At 33.8% G+C, this 16,913-nt stretch overlaps 2 protein-coding genes across 2 annotated transcripts in view; one reads left to right on the forward strand and one right to left on the reverse strand.

Moving 5' to 3' along the window:
- Positions 1-5,806, forward strand: part of LOC136971896 (uncharacterized) — a 29,501-nt gene extending 23,695 nt beyond the window's left edge. The window contains exons 10-11 of the mRNA XM_067266421.1: positions 4,074-4,326; positions 5,215-5,806. Coding sequence (XP_067122522.1) covers positions 4,074-4,326; positions 5,215-5,806 — 845 coding nt within the window. The remainder of the gene's footprint in view (positions 1-4,073; positions 4,327-5,214) is intronic.
- Positions 5,807-6,282: 476 nt separating this feature from the next.
- LOC136971897 (uncharacterized protein CG3556-like) lies at positions 6,283-16,305 on the reverse strand. The gene is made up of 10 exons (XM_067266422.1): positions 16,239-16,305; positions 16,029-16,154; positions 13,185-13,304; positions 12,882-13,107; positions 12,552-12,805; positions 10,065-10,264; positions 9,794-9,980; positions 9,543-9,720; positions 6,513-6,643; positions 6,283-6,372 (listed from the first exon to the last, which is right to left on the reverse strand). The coding sequence occupies exons 1-10, from the start codon at positions 16,303-16,305 to the stop codon at positions 6,305-6,307; spliced, it is 1,557 nt and encodes a 518-aa protein (XP_067122523.1). The 3' UTR covers positions 6,283-6,304.
- Positions 16,306-16,913: the final 608 nt, after the last annotated feature.

Here is a 16,913-nt window from a genome sequence, read left to right on the forward strand (position 1 = left end):
AAATTTAAAAAATATTACTTTAAACCATTTGTTCCATTTTTCTAATTTTACAATTTACAAGTAAATAAAGTTTTTTTATTTTTTCGACATTTTAACGAATTTCATTATTTGTAGTGATAAGTCAAATTTCTTAACACTATAAAATATTTTGATATAGAATATTAAAGTTTTCATGCGACATGTGTATTTATAAGTATAAAGACTGTCAACAGGATGTTATCTTGGACCAGAACCTTCAATTGTGTGAGAATGCGGGGGTTGTATGATGTTACTCGTAAACTCTGGTTTGTCAGGACATTGGAGTCCGCTCACTTTGTCAAAGGATGACGTTTTTATTAAAATGTCGGGATCGCAGGATCCTTCTGACGTCTGGGCTGACACCATCTAGTGTAGAATTGTAGCGCCCTAACCCACGGTATAACGATCTATATTTAAAAGGATGGCTGTTGTTTTACGAGTGGGGAGAAGTCGCGGATACGTTCGATCGTAGCGGTTCGAATGTCCGTATATATCGAAGGGATCAGACAGGTTTAGAAACAACAAAAGTTTAATGAGTAAAAATAAAATAAAGAGATACATAAAAGACTATCTTATCATTAGATCGATGCTTAACTAAGTACACCTCTAAACACGAGAGAGAGAGAGAGAGAGTTTACAATGGGTTATATTAATAATACCTCTGTCAATATGTAGAGCTTCTTTTTATTGAAGGAGAATGACTTGATGAATGCTGAAGAGTCGGAGCGGGACTATCTTCTTCTATTAGTACGGCAAGTTTGAATTATTTCCAAAATTCCATTTCCATTCCAAATCGAAATAATTGTAATTGACATTATAAATGGTCCACCCCGTAAGAATTAATTCATCCAATCGTAGTAATCGCGAACGAATACCCAAAAGAAAAACGTTTGAAATGTGCTCAGAGGACCATACTTTGGCTCTGTTCCATTCGTGAGGACTAAGAAAGACTTCTCATTATAGATTCAGCGAAAATTCATAATAAAGTGAAGAAAAAATTCATACTGTCAAAAATGAACTTGAAAGGGGGGATAGCAACCGCTTCTTCCTCAAGCGATCCTTTTTTACCACCTGGCAGTAACTTCCTTTCTAACCCTTTAACTGCTGAGCGAATTTAGTAAGATCAATCGAGAATTTCTTTCATTATCCAATTCGACATTTTATGCCACATTTCTGAATGAGTGAAACCAAAGGAAGATGTATTATTTTAAACAAAAGCGAAGTCAAGATTTTATGAGCTTTCCATTTGAGTTCGACATTTTAATTTCTTATTTTTTCCCATACTAAGTAATTATGATTTCATAAATCAACAAAAATAATAGCCCAGGTTTAAACATATGTATACAATTGCAGTTTCTCTGCACCATTGAGGGTCCTGAAATTGCTTCTGACAGATAGGGAATTATTTATGTTGTTTGTAAGGATTTCAGTGGGTCCAAATACGTAATTGGAATGCAGTTGCGATATGTACATATGAAATACTTTTCCAATGAAGAAGCATCGGCACAGTTTATTTCGAGGTACACCTATTTCTAATGTAAATAAAAAGTTTCCGTCGTAAATACTAGTAGTTATATTAGCGAGGTTGAGGCCGAAGTTTAAACGCGAAAACGTGTAGGTCGGACGTTCAGCACCGGTTTCCTGTAGGCCTAGAAGTTTGACAATGGCATTTGGAATGTCGAACATAATTCCACTGACTTTCTAAACGCCATTGCCAAACTTCTAGTCTTACATGAAAGCGGCTCTGAACGTCCGACCTACATCTTTTCGCGTTTAAAACTTCGGTCTCAACCTCGCTATTTTCTGACGTACAGACTCTGGAAGTCGGTACAGATAGAAAACGTTTGTAGGAAAGAATTATCTTTCTTTTAAATTTGATTTGAATAAAACTACTTTTTCCCATTACTCTTATGTCCAATCACCATTAACAGTCACATATACTTACAGAGACGTAACCTCTAATAAAAGGTCATCTTTGTAAAGGAAGATTGTCTGTTCCTGGTGATTAAACAGGATAGAGATGGGAAAACGTTTTTAATTTCTTCTATGTATTACTAATACTATTGACATTTAGGCATAAGTCACTACATTGTATATTCGAAAGAAAAGAAAAGAATTGACAAATTATTTATTATCAAGAGATGTAGCTTATGAATTAAAGATTTTCAAAAGCGAGTCGTTCTTTTAATGGCAAATATACTATTCTTTATTCGATAATAATTTGACTGAGATTCATTATTACTAGGTTTTAAAAGTTTTCAGGATAACTTTAAGTCCCTACTTTCACATTACGTATGCAAAATTTTGCAATTTATCAAATGATTCTTTAAACAGTGTTACCTCGCACTTTGGACAATTCTAACGACAAGTGCTACCGAACGCTATTTTATAGAGAAATTCGACTCGGAGTTCGAACGACGTTTTTACATTCGAACTGTCAATAAAAAAAAGTGCATTTGACGTGTATACGCTATCTGTTTTGCGCCCAAATGGTCTCTCGTTCTTGTTGTAAAAACAACTCTTGTGTTACGATCGTTGTTTTCAATACTTTTTTCGCTCTACTTTTTGGATGTTTGGTAATATGTACTGTACTACATAATGCTTATCTAACCATGATCTCTTGGTGGCCATGTTTATGTTGCCGTGGTCGCCGATGTGCACCATTCTTAAGAATACGGAAACAAAAAATAAACAACAAATATGGCTTAAGTTATGACAATATTTTTGTCCAGGAGATCACATGTTATTGATAAGATGAAGGAACCGTTACTAATGTAAATAAATGAGAAAATTGACTGGTGATATCATCTCCGATAGAATTATTTGTGAGAAAGCCAAGTAACTGCGTAGTGATCGCAAGAAACGGAACATAACTACTACTCACTATGAAATAGATTATGCGATTTTTATTGCAGGTTAATGTTACACATGGTTCGAAGATGGCGGCGCTTCGGTAATCTCCAATCCGGGTGTCTTGAGGTAAAGCGATAGAGGGAGCTATGATGTAATTGACTGACGTAATACGTAAAGACGGTTAACGTGATGTAAAAAAAAGAATGGGAACGATTATGCAAATTTGTAAAATATGGCAGACGGTAGTTTTTCTGGAAAATATGCAAATTAACAGTATGTAGATGATACTGACAGTGTTGCGTTGTATCTATAGTGAAACATTTGATTTCTATTTTTCACTATAGTTTTTCCAAAAAGTTAAAAGGTAAATTTGTTGTGCCTAAACGATAGTATTTGTGAATTCGATATAAATAACAACTAAATATGTTGTAAATTTTTTAACTTTTTTGATAATATTGTGTCAAGTAGTTATGTAAAAATTAGTTCCGATGAACTTTTGGTTACGTCGTGCTCGTCGTAAATTCTAACAGATGAAAACGAATATAATCGAAATTAGGGTGAGAAAATGATATTAATAATGGTTTTAAATTTGCTTTAAAATTAGTACTGCAACGAACTCATGCGATGTGCAACTCGTGTGCTAAAACATGTTAATTATGGTATCGAAGTGACATAAAATCGTGTTCTCTAACATTTGTAAAAGTGGTAACAAAGGCGTTTCCAGGGGGGAGCAGAGGGATAGCTGCCCTCCCCTAGGAATTCGAAAAAATTATTTAAATGCTAAGTTTTAATTAAAATAATCTTCTTAGGCTTCTTGTAAGTTAAAAAAATGTTTTAGTTAAGATATTTCTTTTCCGGTACATAGTAAATTATTAAAACTTTATGAATCGTTTCTATTTTACTTACATACAATTCATATCCTCCATCAATTTACATCATCTTGCCCCCCGGCCCATTGGCTGGCATCGTCCTTGAGTGATAATAACTATTCAGCATACGAAGGAAACTAAAAGAACATTTGACAATTTCCATTGTGGTGGTCTTTTGTCGTTCTTTTCGCTCTCACATTGTTTGAAATGTACGGCAAAATGGAATTATGGCATTCGGCACTGTCTGAAGCATATATCTGATTGAATCAGTGTAAAGAAAACCTGGAGAAAGTTTTCCATATTTTGTAAGACAATTGGTTATGATGTATCTAGGGACTGGAGAAACTCCAAAATGGTTAGATCTACAGTCTGTTCCGTGTGCACTACTTTTGAACATTAATGAGAAGCAAATACTAAGAAAAGAAAAGGAAAATGCAACAGCAAATGTGAATAAAAAGACAGCCAAAAAGTCTTCTACGGTTGTAGCAGAAACGACAACGTCAGGAAAGAAAAGATCTGCCAAAAATGAAGTGGAATCTACCAAACTAGGAAAAAAAGTAGAATCGAAAAAAAATGGATCGTTAATGTGAGTATTTTTTTCAATAAGACATGTGATCTCCGAACAAAATAGCCCATTCCAAGATGGCGGCGCTTTCGGTCGCCATCTTGGAACCATAGGTAACATTAACCTTATTGCATTATACAATATTTACGCATTTTAATCATTTCAGCTAGAGACAGATTGTACACAAATTGAAGGTCAAATCCAGTTCTTCATTTTGGAATTTAAAAAAAGAAATTCAAGTTGACTAAAATTGTATGGTCGTTATCGTTTAAATGAAGCCATTGGCATATTTTTTAAAGCTCTCATAATGATCGAAAAATGCTCCGTATTACAAAATTCACTATGTTCATATGTTTCGAAGTTTTTCCGCGAATTTTCTTCATCCTTCTTACCAACAGTCGTTATTAAAACATATTACAGTAAAACAATTCCGGTCATGGAATGTTCTTTGTGTACTATATTCCCTATTTTTTAATTCCACTACTTTGTAATATGGATTTTTTAGATTGTTATACGTAAGACAAAATTGAACCTAATTATCACAAATTTTTTATCAAATTTTTATTATTATCTATTTACCAAAAAGCATTTCAGGGCCACAAATCCTAATTGTTTGAGCGAAAAATTAGATATTAATAAAATGAAACAAAATAGATTGGACCGAACGAATTGGTGTAATACAAAATTAATATCAGTTGCCATATTTCAATGCGAGTTTTTCTTTTGCGTTTTGTAAGAAAAACTGCTTTTCAGTTTGCCTTTAAAAATACCATTTGACCTTTCTTAAATATAACAAAATAGGAAGCAGTGTTCATAAGCATGGTTCAGGTGTTTTTGAACTGTGGTTAACGAACATACAGTGATACTTGAGTATAATTTCCATCGTCTCCTACTCTGCTTTCATCACAGTTGCAAACTCCATCCTCTGGCCGTGGACATTAGGAATAAAATTAACACTTCTACAAACAATTTCCAAATCAACTGGGTCAGATCCCACCAAGGGACTGAGGGAAATGAGAGGGCGGACGCCCTTGCGAAGGAGGCAGCACTGGACCCTAACAACCAATATATCTATGACAAGATCAGTCAGAGCACCTTAAAACACCTACTTTGGGAAGAGGCCATTGGCAAATGGCAAACACGCTGGAATGAGATGAATCAACACATCACTTATCGGTTTATTTCCGACCTTGAACAATTCCTCAAGATCAGCAGGTTTACACCTGATCACTACACGACACAGTTCCTGAGTTTTCACGGCGACTTCGCTAGTTATCTGGCCAGATTCACCGACCACGTTTCCGAGCACGGCCCCACCTGCACCGTCAGAGACGGCGCCACTCACTATTTATACGGCTGCACCATCACCGCCAGCGAGCGAACAGAACTATGCATCCTCTTAAATGAAATTCATACGGACTGGCCCTGCGACATTAAGGATATATGGAAAACTACCGAAATTTTTCGTACTTTCAAAAAGCTAGCCAAAAAACTATCATAACCGTCAATCCGCTCCTTCAAGGAAGGCCTCATCGGACAACATAATGGAATTTAGTGTAAGGGCCATCTCAGCCTAACTCGTGCACATGGTATTTGTTATTTGACTTGGATAGCCATTCAGTAGCACACTCCTTGTGCTACTTCTATTTTACTTACTCTATTCATATTTTATCATTGTAACTTTGTTATCTTAATGTTTCTCTGCTAAATGCCTATGTTCTGCATCCAGTTTGTATGCAGAACATAGCATGTCATAAGCTATGACAGCATTCTCTCTTATGTTCATTTCCCCACTCTGCATTCATATTAACATCAACTTTTAAATGCAGATAAATTTCGGGTTATTTGCATAAAACTGTTTTCTAATAAATAAATTAAATTTTGTATATGTAAATTGGATGATATATTCGACAATACACCATATTTCATGGTAAAATCACAATTTTATTACTATTGCGTTCATTTTTATAAAATGACGAAAATATACAGTAAAACTTTTTCAGTCGTTGATTGGTTTATACCAGTAAACGTATACATCGTCTTCTTCGGGAATCATTTTATCGGGTGCTGCAAAATATATAAAAATATAATTTCACATTGCATATGTGTAAAATATTATTAATAACATTTAAAAAATTATATAAATATTAAAATAAACTAGGAAGCGAGCTCAGAAATAACTGAAATACACAAATCGGAATACTTACATTGTTCAATATAGATTGTCAAATTGTCGACATTTTTATAAAGTTGCCAGTAAATTCTTTTCTCGGGATCATTAGCTCGGCCGAATATCGAATATATATACTTGCCCCACGAATAATCAATATATCTAAATCTGAAACGCATTAAATGTCGTTTTAATATACAGATGTTTGAATTAGTAGCATATAGTATAATTTTAATAATCTTAATACAGAAAATTCCTGGTTTAATAAACTCTCAAAGCACAGAGCTAAATTATTTCCCATATACAGTATGGTCGCGCTAATCCAAACTAATTGAGTCAAGTTGTAGTTCCGAATAATGGAAGTAAGGATATTGTGTGTACGTTTGGTTGCTTTTTTTTACTATTGTAAGAGACTTTTCAGTAGCTAATAGAAATTAGAATTGTTAAGTCAAAGACGGTCACAGAAAGGATGAGCAGCAATACTCACAACACGTGAGTGATATCTAGTTTACATGTAAGTTGAGGGTATACAGTGAAATTGATTCGTGCATTATTTTAAATAGAGAAATAGTACAAACTTTTCGGATTACAAGGGGTTCGGCTTAGCCTGGGCCTACCATACGTAAGAAACAACAAACGTGTTTACCGTATCGAGTGGCAATTATGTTCAGTCTACTGTAACTAATTTCGACTAGAATATCTTAATGGTTTATTGAGTGATAAGAAATTAAATTATGAAACGATAAGAAATAAACAAGAATAGGATTTCATTATTTAAATTCTCAAATTCTATGAAAAAATTTACAATATTGGCAATTGTAATTATGTTTGGACATAGGCCTATAATTATCGATAAATGTATGACACGTTTTCTATTAAATTGAATAAAAAAATGAAAGAATGTGCAGTTTTATCAAAGGTATTTCATTAGTACACGAGTTATATATATTACGTTGTGGAAGAGGTACGGTAATGTATATATATATATATATATATATATATATTACGGTGTCCCTTATTTTTTGAATATTATTTTTCTAACGCATAGGGCCTTTATTTTACCCTTAAATATTCCCACAATAAATTTCAGCTTATTTTGATCACTAGAACCCGTGCCGACTTGCATCGAATCATTTCCGTACATATGGTGCTAGAGAAGTAGTACGTATTCGCTTTGTTTGCCATTCTAACACAATTTGTCAGGCTATTAGCACGTATAGTTTTTTTTCGAAGATGTCAGTGGAATTACGAAGCACTAAAAAACTTATTTTCTTAGTAAGAGAGATAAACCACCATATCACGGTGCAAAATTACCGTCAAATCGTCAAGTACTCGCAGTTTTGTTTTATAATATTCGCGAAGTTAAACTGACTGTGAGTGAAAGCGTAATTTTTGTAATACGCGAGTCTATCCTATTTTGGGAAAAAACTAGAATACCTAAAAAATCTATACCTAACTGTGTTAAGAAATTGGTGGATATTTATCAGGTATGAAGATTCTCCATATGTGATAAATATCCACCAATTTCTTGACACAGTTAAGTATAGATTTTTTAGTTATTCTAGCTTTTTCCCAAAATATGAACTACTGCAGGAAAGGCTGCAAAGTCGCGCGAATAAGGCAGTTCGATACCTTCGTGAACATTAACAAATACTGGGTGCGAGAATACGAAGGTCGGCACGGCTTATATAGCCTGGGAGAAGGTGCCGCGTGTCACGTGACCCGCGGTCGGCACCCCATTGGCCCACAAAGCATCTTGAATCTCTATGGCTGAGGGAAGACCACGTGGTTGGGCTGTCATGCGCAGTGCCATCTTTGGGCTTGCTTGTCTAAAATATGTGTTCCAAAATGATTCTAGCAAGACGATGTCGTCGGCTGGTGGGCTGAGAGGTAAACTACCGTCATCGTCGACCGGGCTTCGCGTCCCAGCAAATGTAAGATTAATAATATATAAATGTATTTACAGGCGACAGACTGCGACACGAATAACTTCAGGCAGGTGGCATGCCCCAGGAACGCGTAGGCAGAACGGCGAAGCGCGCAAGGGGTAACTAAGGAAGGCGTACGCGCCCTTTGTTTTGAACGGTACGCTCCCCTTTTTTAGGCAGTGTCACGTCACCGGAAATGACGTAGGCGAATCTTTACAGGGCTATATTTCGTGAAAGGTCGCGCGTAGGAATATGGTTCCTTTGACTTTTTTGTTCCCACGGGGGAGGTCTACCATTTGGGCGGGTCGCTACTCCTCATTCAACGGGTGAATTGTGCTTTCACTCACAGTTAGTTTAACTTCGCGAATATTATAAAACAAAACTGCGAGTACTTGCCGATTTGACTGTAATTTTGCACTGTGATTTAGTGGTTTATCTCTCCGACTAATAAAATATGCTTGTTAGTGCTTCGTAATTCTACTGACATCTTCGAAAAAAAACTATACGTGTTAATAGCCCGACAAATTGTGTTACAATGGCAAACAAAGCGAGTACATGCAACTTCTCTGGGACCATATGTATGGAAATGATTCGATGCAAGTCGGCACGGGTTCTAGTGATCAAAATGAGCTGAAATTTATTGTGGGAGTATTTAAGGGTAAAATAAAGGCCCTATGCGTTAGAAAAAAAATATTCAAAAAATAAGGGACACCCTAATATAGTATAGGCCTATATAAAATGGATAGCCAAGCCATTACATATAAATATATAAAAATTTTTAAACTGATAAATTATTATTATTACAGATGATAATTTCTCTCTCTAATTCTTTCAATATTCAGCATAACAGCATAAATAAATTAATAAATACATATATTATTTTTCTAATATAATAGAAGTTGCGATTTGCCGATTGGTGACAAAATTATTTGCTGTGTCTCGCAAATTGACAATGAAATGGTAATCATTATTAGGAGTAATCTCATATCTGTGTGTTCTTGATACTAACGTATTTTATTAATAAAAAAAAACAATATCAATTAGTAACTTTAAACAAAAGCCAGCAATATATTTTTTTCAATATAAGAATTGCTGTATACGTAAGAATTTCATGGAAAAAAATAAGAGATGAAACTTACCGAAATTTATTATCCAGTTCTGAAGCTAAGCGCATGACGTCGTAAAACGTCGAATTAACGGGAACGTTTAATACAATATTAGATATGATATCTTTATTTTGTCCAACGAAAATAAAGTAGCTAACACGGTGCTTTGGAAGATTTTTAGAATCGATTTCTTCGTGCATTGTAACGTTTCCTGGAAAGTTTTAATAAAATTAATAATTACACGTGGAAACTGTGTAAACACAGAGAGAAGTTGAGATACCAACGTGGTTCAACCATGGAGCAATTTAGATTTCCCAAACTGACAAATGTTCGTCCATTCAGTATTGGAAGTATTAAGTAAGTTGCCAAACTATCCCCGAAGGATCCGTCTTGGTTTTGTTTCGAAATGATATAATTAATGGTTTTCCATTTTTTTACGGTGCTGACGTTTAAATTCACGTAAAGTAGCGCCTATCAATATCAATCGACGTAATAAAATTAATAAAACAAAATACGTACATTGTATTTACATAGTGATGAATTATTAAAACTTACATGCATTAAAACGGCAGTCGTGTACAAATTTCCGAAGCTACCGTCTTCATTCTGTAACGTTGTTAATTGCTCTTTTATTGCGTTAAAGGTTAAAACTTTGCTACTGTATTCATCAGATTCATCCGCAGAAGAGTTTATTTGAAATGATTTAATTCGGTGTTTCATACACCACAACGCCATTAAAGCATACGCCCGAGTATCTGTACAAAATTTCAAAAAAATTAAATATATCGAATTTTTAAAATTTTATAAGAAATACGATTAGAAAAATTATAAAATTACAAATTTGCCTTTTTAATAATAATTGAGGAAGACCGTTAGAGAAGCATATTCTATATGGTTTATAAAACTGCATTCAATCTCAAAATTTGATTGATCGTTTTGATTACACTTTCTGTTTTCCATTGATTACGATGAGGAATCCAATAATGTCTTAAAAATGGAGATCTATGCTTCGAGATACGAACTCGCCGCCTTTTTCAGGCGTAGACCATGGTCGTTCAAACGTCTTTTATGGGCATAAAGAACTGAATTCGTTCTGAAAAGTCGATAGGCTGATTTCGATAAAACTTTGCCATTTTCCATTAATTTAGATGAAAACTCCAAAAATGTAAAAAAGATAAGGTTGCATAACCGTTTTTGATATACGGTAGGGTCAAAGTGACAATGCCATTACGCCCTGGCGCGATTGAGGGCCCCAAACGAAATTTAGGGGTTAAAAAACAGCATTGCGTGCTCCTAACGGACCTCATGTATAAAAACACAAACAAAACACAACAACAAAGCAATTGACATCGATTGCCCTATAATTGGATAGCCCTTTCTGCGCCTAACGAGTTCAAGGATCGCTTCTTTCTTTTTGTCTCTTACTGAATTCTATCGCGATACGACAATGCTCTTGTTTCATATCTATATCAATGAACGTATCCAAATCAAAGACTAAATTATTATTAAATCTTCGGAATCTATATATTTTCATTTCTTTATATTATAAACAATAATTTGTTTACAATCTTGAGATATAGAGAAATAGATTTTATCAGAAATTCTTGTAACTTTTGTGAGATTTCTATCCCTTTTCCATTTCCACTTGTTTTGACCAACGTTAGTAAATATTTAAAGTAAAGATTAACTATTTAAAGTAGTATGCTAATCCGAGTCTAATATTCTACTTGAGAAGAGGGTAACGAAAAGGTCACATGGAAAAAAAGATGACAAAGTGGAAAAATCTCCACATCATAATTTTCGCGATACTCGGATATATAAAACCTATCAAATATCTCACTGAATCACCACTTATTACGATGTTTGGACGTATATTATAAACTTAATCAAAACATTCGATTATTGATGATGACTAAGTTATTGATGATGGGAACATCACAAATAATCCAACTGTCAAACAGACGAAATTATGAGGTAAGACGAGTAACAATATCAGATAGAAATTATCAATAATTCGTCGAAACAACCGATTCCTGACAGCCCGAATCATAAACCCGGACCCAAGTCGAACCTTGAACGCATGAAATCAAAATCTCCTGTGACCGTTCTCATGCGGAACAAGTGTAAAAAGGGATCACACCCGAACGTCGAAAGAACCCTCCACTAAGAAACCGATACTTCGAGCCATATCTCCCCAGTCCCGAAACCGTTTGAGACTTCGTCGTGCAATCTGAACACATAAAGGTATTTAATTTGAACATTTTTGTAAACTCTCTCTCTCGGTAAACTTTAGATTGTAAATTAGACTTTGGTTATCCGAACAGGCGTGAGAAATTTCGCAGTGCATTGCAAAGCGGAACTTCCGTTAATGTTAATATACCGTAACGCGGTAGTGTTGCGGATGAAGTGTCCTATTGTTTTTCTACTCGTACGCTCTCGCTTTATTAAATGTGTTATGCTTATGTTTAAATGAGTGTCATCCTGCGTGTATTACTGACGTCTTATCAACGACCTCGCTAACCCTCCCACTCGCCTACATTCACGCCATCCGCAGACACCGTGAATGGGATTCAGCATCCCGTCGCCGGTGAAGGGGGATTAGAGCTCGCCCTACTCCCTCAGTTCTCACACTTGAAACTGGGAATGTTTATTTGTAACACTGAACTTTGTTTCAATAAACGACATTGAAACAGTCGTTGCATTTACCTAAGAAATTTCTTATTTTTCACTCGATACATAACGATATTTTAAATGAAATGTGTATCTTACATATAGCATAAAACCATTGGTAAGATTTCATTATAATATTTATATCTATGTTATCTTCAGTTTTACGTAGCTTCATCTACATGTATTCCAGCTATAGGTAAGATATCTAGAACTATACCACACCACGTCAAGAATATAATCTGATTAATTTATATATAAAGTTTCTATCATATGAAACATATACTTAAATTTGATGAGATGTTAGAATATAAAACATGCTGTATTTTTTCTCTTTATAAACATTTGCTAATCAAATGAGATATTAATCATTACCTGTCAAGTGTGGTGAATTTTTCTTCGTTAACGTAATTTCTTCTAATTTTCTTAGTTGCCGTGACTGGAGAGTTTGATTGGAATTACAAATTGCCAATGCAACCATAGGATTAATTGATTCGGTCTTTTCCATTTTCTCTTTCATTAATTCCACTAAATCGAACCCAAGAAAGTTTCTCGGATCAGAACAAATTGCCAGTAACGAATGTACGTACGATGCTATTTCGTATGCCTCCATATTTTCTGGGCCCTTTCTGAAAACAGTATATATATATTTACAGAAAACAAGTTATCAATTGTCAAGTACAAAATATTTTGTAGTAGGCCTACGTGAGTAAAGTTCCAGAAAGTTGAAGTTTCAGTTGCTTAAACATTAATTGACTTATATGTTTTGGATCGAAATCCAGATTATCGGAGAGACGAAGTGTGACAATGGCTCGATTGGTGTCCTTTCCCCAACCCCAATCTGACCTTCGTTGTGTAATCAACCAAGAAAGCCCCCTATCTATACTTTCTCTTACTCCAGGTAGATCTTCGATTCGATAACCTTCTGTTACTAAAATAAAATAAAATAAAAAATGATTATATATATAGCCGATTATTAATATTTATGTAAATACAATTTTAACATACGGCAATTATGTTCGTCGGAACTATCGGTACAGTCCTGGTAACCGTCACATGCCCATTTAAATGGAATGCACTTTCCATTATTTTTACAGTAAGTTTGATAACTGGCACAATAGGGGTAATCTGCAAATGGATTAATATTTTATTATAATATAGATTTATTTATAAAGGATGTTTCTAATTTTTTAGCACATATCCCACATTACGAATCATATCGAAATAAAATGAATGTTTTGTTTCAAGCGTTTACTATTAAAACGGAACACTTACTGATTTCTATATTTACATGCTATCTTCTAGAATTCACATACCAAAAACATAAAGTTTATTCTAGCCTACTTCATAATTAATGGATTATCACGTTGAAATGGCAGATGGAAATAGCCTAGACATCAGACTATTTTATTCTGAAAACATTATCTGAAGAATGAGGAAAAAGAATACTTTTTACAGAATTCATATTATTGTGAGGCATGAAAGACAATTGTGCTGGGGTCCATAATATGAGGGTCGTACTATGAACTCCATGTATAGATTCAGAAAATAGTTTCTTTCAATACATTTCTAGTTCTAGATTTAAATAGATCTCTTTTACTGGGATCAAGTAATTGACATTGAGGGTTTGACTCTCGTAAACTAACACGCGTTTCCGAGATTAGAGAGCTTTTATCGTTTGTTGACACTATTATCACTCGTGTAAAATCTAGGATATTGTGGGGGAAATAAGCAGGAGGAAACTACGTAAAATGCTTGACCTGTAATACCTATTATAAGCTAAAAGTCTGATATAATGTTATTCGATAGTTTGATGGAAAGTTTTCCTTAGGAAAATTATTTTAAGAGAGTAATTTTTAAAATTATGTAATACAATCTTATAAACAACAGAAGATATAAAAAGATTATAATATTCATTCAGTACTGTATATTATTGATAATTTTTTACGTGAAGATATAATATCAAGAAGGTTAAAACAGACGATTTGAATAAAGTATGAAATATTCAACCGTAATGCAAAGGAAGGAATATTTAAAATGCTAAAAATCTTAAAAAAATAAAGAATTTTGCAAGAAATACTATTATAAAAAAATCCTTGTAAATAGTGACGAAATTGCGGATATGGGCTCAATGTGCATGGAAAATTCGCAAGTTTCAATGGGTTTGAAATACCAATAATACAGTTACTACAAGTTTAGGAGCGAGTATGGTATTTCTAATACTATGCTAAACCAGAGTATTCTCTTGTCTTTAGTTTGTATTGAAAGAGAACACATCGATCTGAAAAATAAAACTGTTCGATCAGAAGAAATCGTTCATGCAACTGTTCAGTTCTAGGATTTGAGTAATTATTCGCTTTTCTGTAAGTTTTATATTCCATAGAAAGGGTATTATTTATCCATGACAATATTTTAATTAAATTTAATATATTTCGACACAAAATAATAAATGCACCGCTTTTTTTTGACGAAATGGTTTCTGTAGTAGGGACATAATATGATTCGAACTACTGTATTTTCTATAATCTTTGTTATAATTTGGTACTGCGTTCCTAGAAAAGGTTCTTGCTATGTAATAATGTAATAATAATAGGAGCTGGACTAAATAAAGCACAATTAAATAAAGAATTTTTTATAGACGTAATGAAAAACTTATTCCACTCTTAAGGAGAGGTCGAGCTATATTTAACTTGAGATGATGATAATCGATATCTATGGACATCCGGTTATAAGTTTACTCCACTGATTAAAAGTTAAATTGTCACAAAGACGATAAGTAAAATAAATAATATTAAAAATGTCCTTTACACTCACTGCAGTATTTATTAAAACCTTAATTGGAAAATGCATTATATTTAAATAAACTATTAGAAATGAATATACTGTATGTGTCATATAATTTTCTCAGTTTTGTATTCATATAATAAATTAATCTTTATATACTGAACGTTTTAACAACTTTTTTCTTACAATTATTATTGTCGTTTAGTGATAAATTTAAGATTTTACAGCGTGTGTATATAAAATTGATTTCTCTTGTCTGTTTTGAATAATATCCAAATAGATATTTTACGCAAGGTCGTGATCATAAAGCCACAGTGTTACATATTTTTAATAGTTAAATTTCAATAATAAAAACTAAAATAAAGTGGCGCTTTATTCTATGGGCAATTGTTTGTGCCCCCAAACCAATATTTTATAAACTCGTTATAGTAGTAAGAATATAAAAATTTAAATTTGGATCATATCTGAAGATCCTAGATTTCTAGTGTAGCGTAGGCACGGAGTACACCGGCACAACGTAGTACCGGTGGAATCTTCCGAAAAATTTTCTCGAAGAAAACTGTTCGAAGTCAACACTACATGAGACCTCCTAATTCAAATTCGCCTGGGGCCCCTTTAAGCTATAACGCACTACTACTGTTTTATCAAATAAATTAATAGTTAGTCTGGTAATTTATCAAGTTTGCTAACATATCAAACACATTAACGATGTTCTAGACAAACAAATAATTTATTAATGTAAAACCCCAAATTTAATAGATCACGGGATCTTATATACAGTTTGGGGTCTTGCCAGTTACTCTCATTACCGGCAGATTCGAAGTCAATAGGACCGATCAGTATTGAAAGTAGATGAGAACAATTGGGTCTGGATATGGTTTGAACCTGGATGTCCCACGACAGAAGGCTAACAATATATTGCTTGAAATTAACGGAACTATAGTTAGGTACACGGCATACAGCATACAATCTACTAGGCCGTGACACTTGTGCTCAATTAAATAATCATAAATATAAAAATTTGAAATATTCAAGTAATAATAATTAGTAACAAAAGGAATAACTTACGTTTACTGCAATTTATTTTATCACTGTCATCGCCGCAGACTGAATTGTAGTGGTAACTACTACACCAGTAACTTTTATTTACGCAAGCTCCGTTGTTACATTCAAATTTATCGTTTTTGCAACTTCCTTTATTCAATAAAAATTTTTATAAAAATTAAATTGTATAATTTTAAGTTAATTGAAGAAATATTTACTTTTAATGCTACTTACTTATGAATGGATCGGCATTTATTACAATAAAGAGAGAAATGAAAACGTGCAACAAAAATCTCTTCATTTCTTAAACTTCTAATGGACTGTTAATCGCAGAAGAAAAATTAAATATAATCAATTTTGTAGAATTTATATAAATATGTCTTAAGTTAAAACACAAATGTAATAAAAATTAAACCTGGAGTGTTGTCTGATAAGATAATTTGTAAGAGAATGTCACCGTTACTAAAAAATCACTTAAAAACAAATAAATATCTTATGCATTTTTTAATATAATTGTGCGAAATCTGGGGTCACCAGAGGTCACTGGTACCCGTGGTCGGCGTTGGATCTGAAAGATCCGCCCACTTTGTCAGTGGATGGCTAAAATAGGAGGGGATTATTCATGGAGTGGAGAGAGTCGCGGGTAAGTTCGATCGTACTGTACTGTACTGTACAGTACGTGGCGAATGTCCGTACAGGAGGAAATGAGTCAAATACAAAACAAAACATTAAATATATATAGACAAATAGAATACAGAAAAAGATTAAATATACCTTAAACAATGGAGAACGAGATATACCCACAAATTAACTCTAATTAACGAGAGAGAAAGTTTACATATGTTAACTAATAGTACCTGAGGTTATTCGCTCAGTGGCTATGGACCTTTGTCGCTGGGTCTGGACCTC

This window comes from Centruroides vittatus, unplaced genomic scaffold (genome assembly GCF_030686945.1).
Source record: "Centruroides vittatus isolate TY-2023 unplaced genomic scaffold, ASM3068694v2 contig_273, whole genome shotgun sequence".
NCBI lineage: Eukaryota > Metazoa > Arthropoda > Arachnida > Scorpiones > Buthidae > Centruroides > Centruroides vittatus.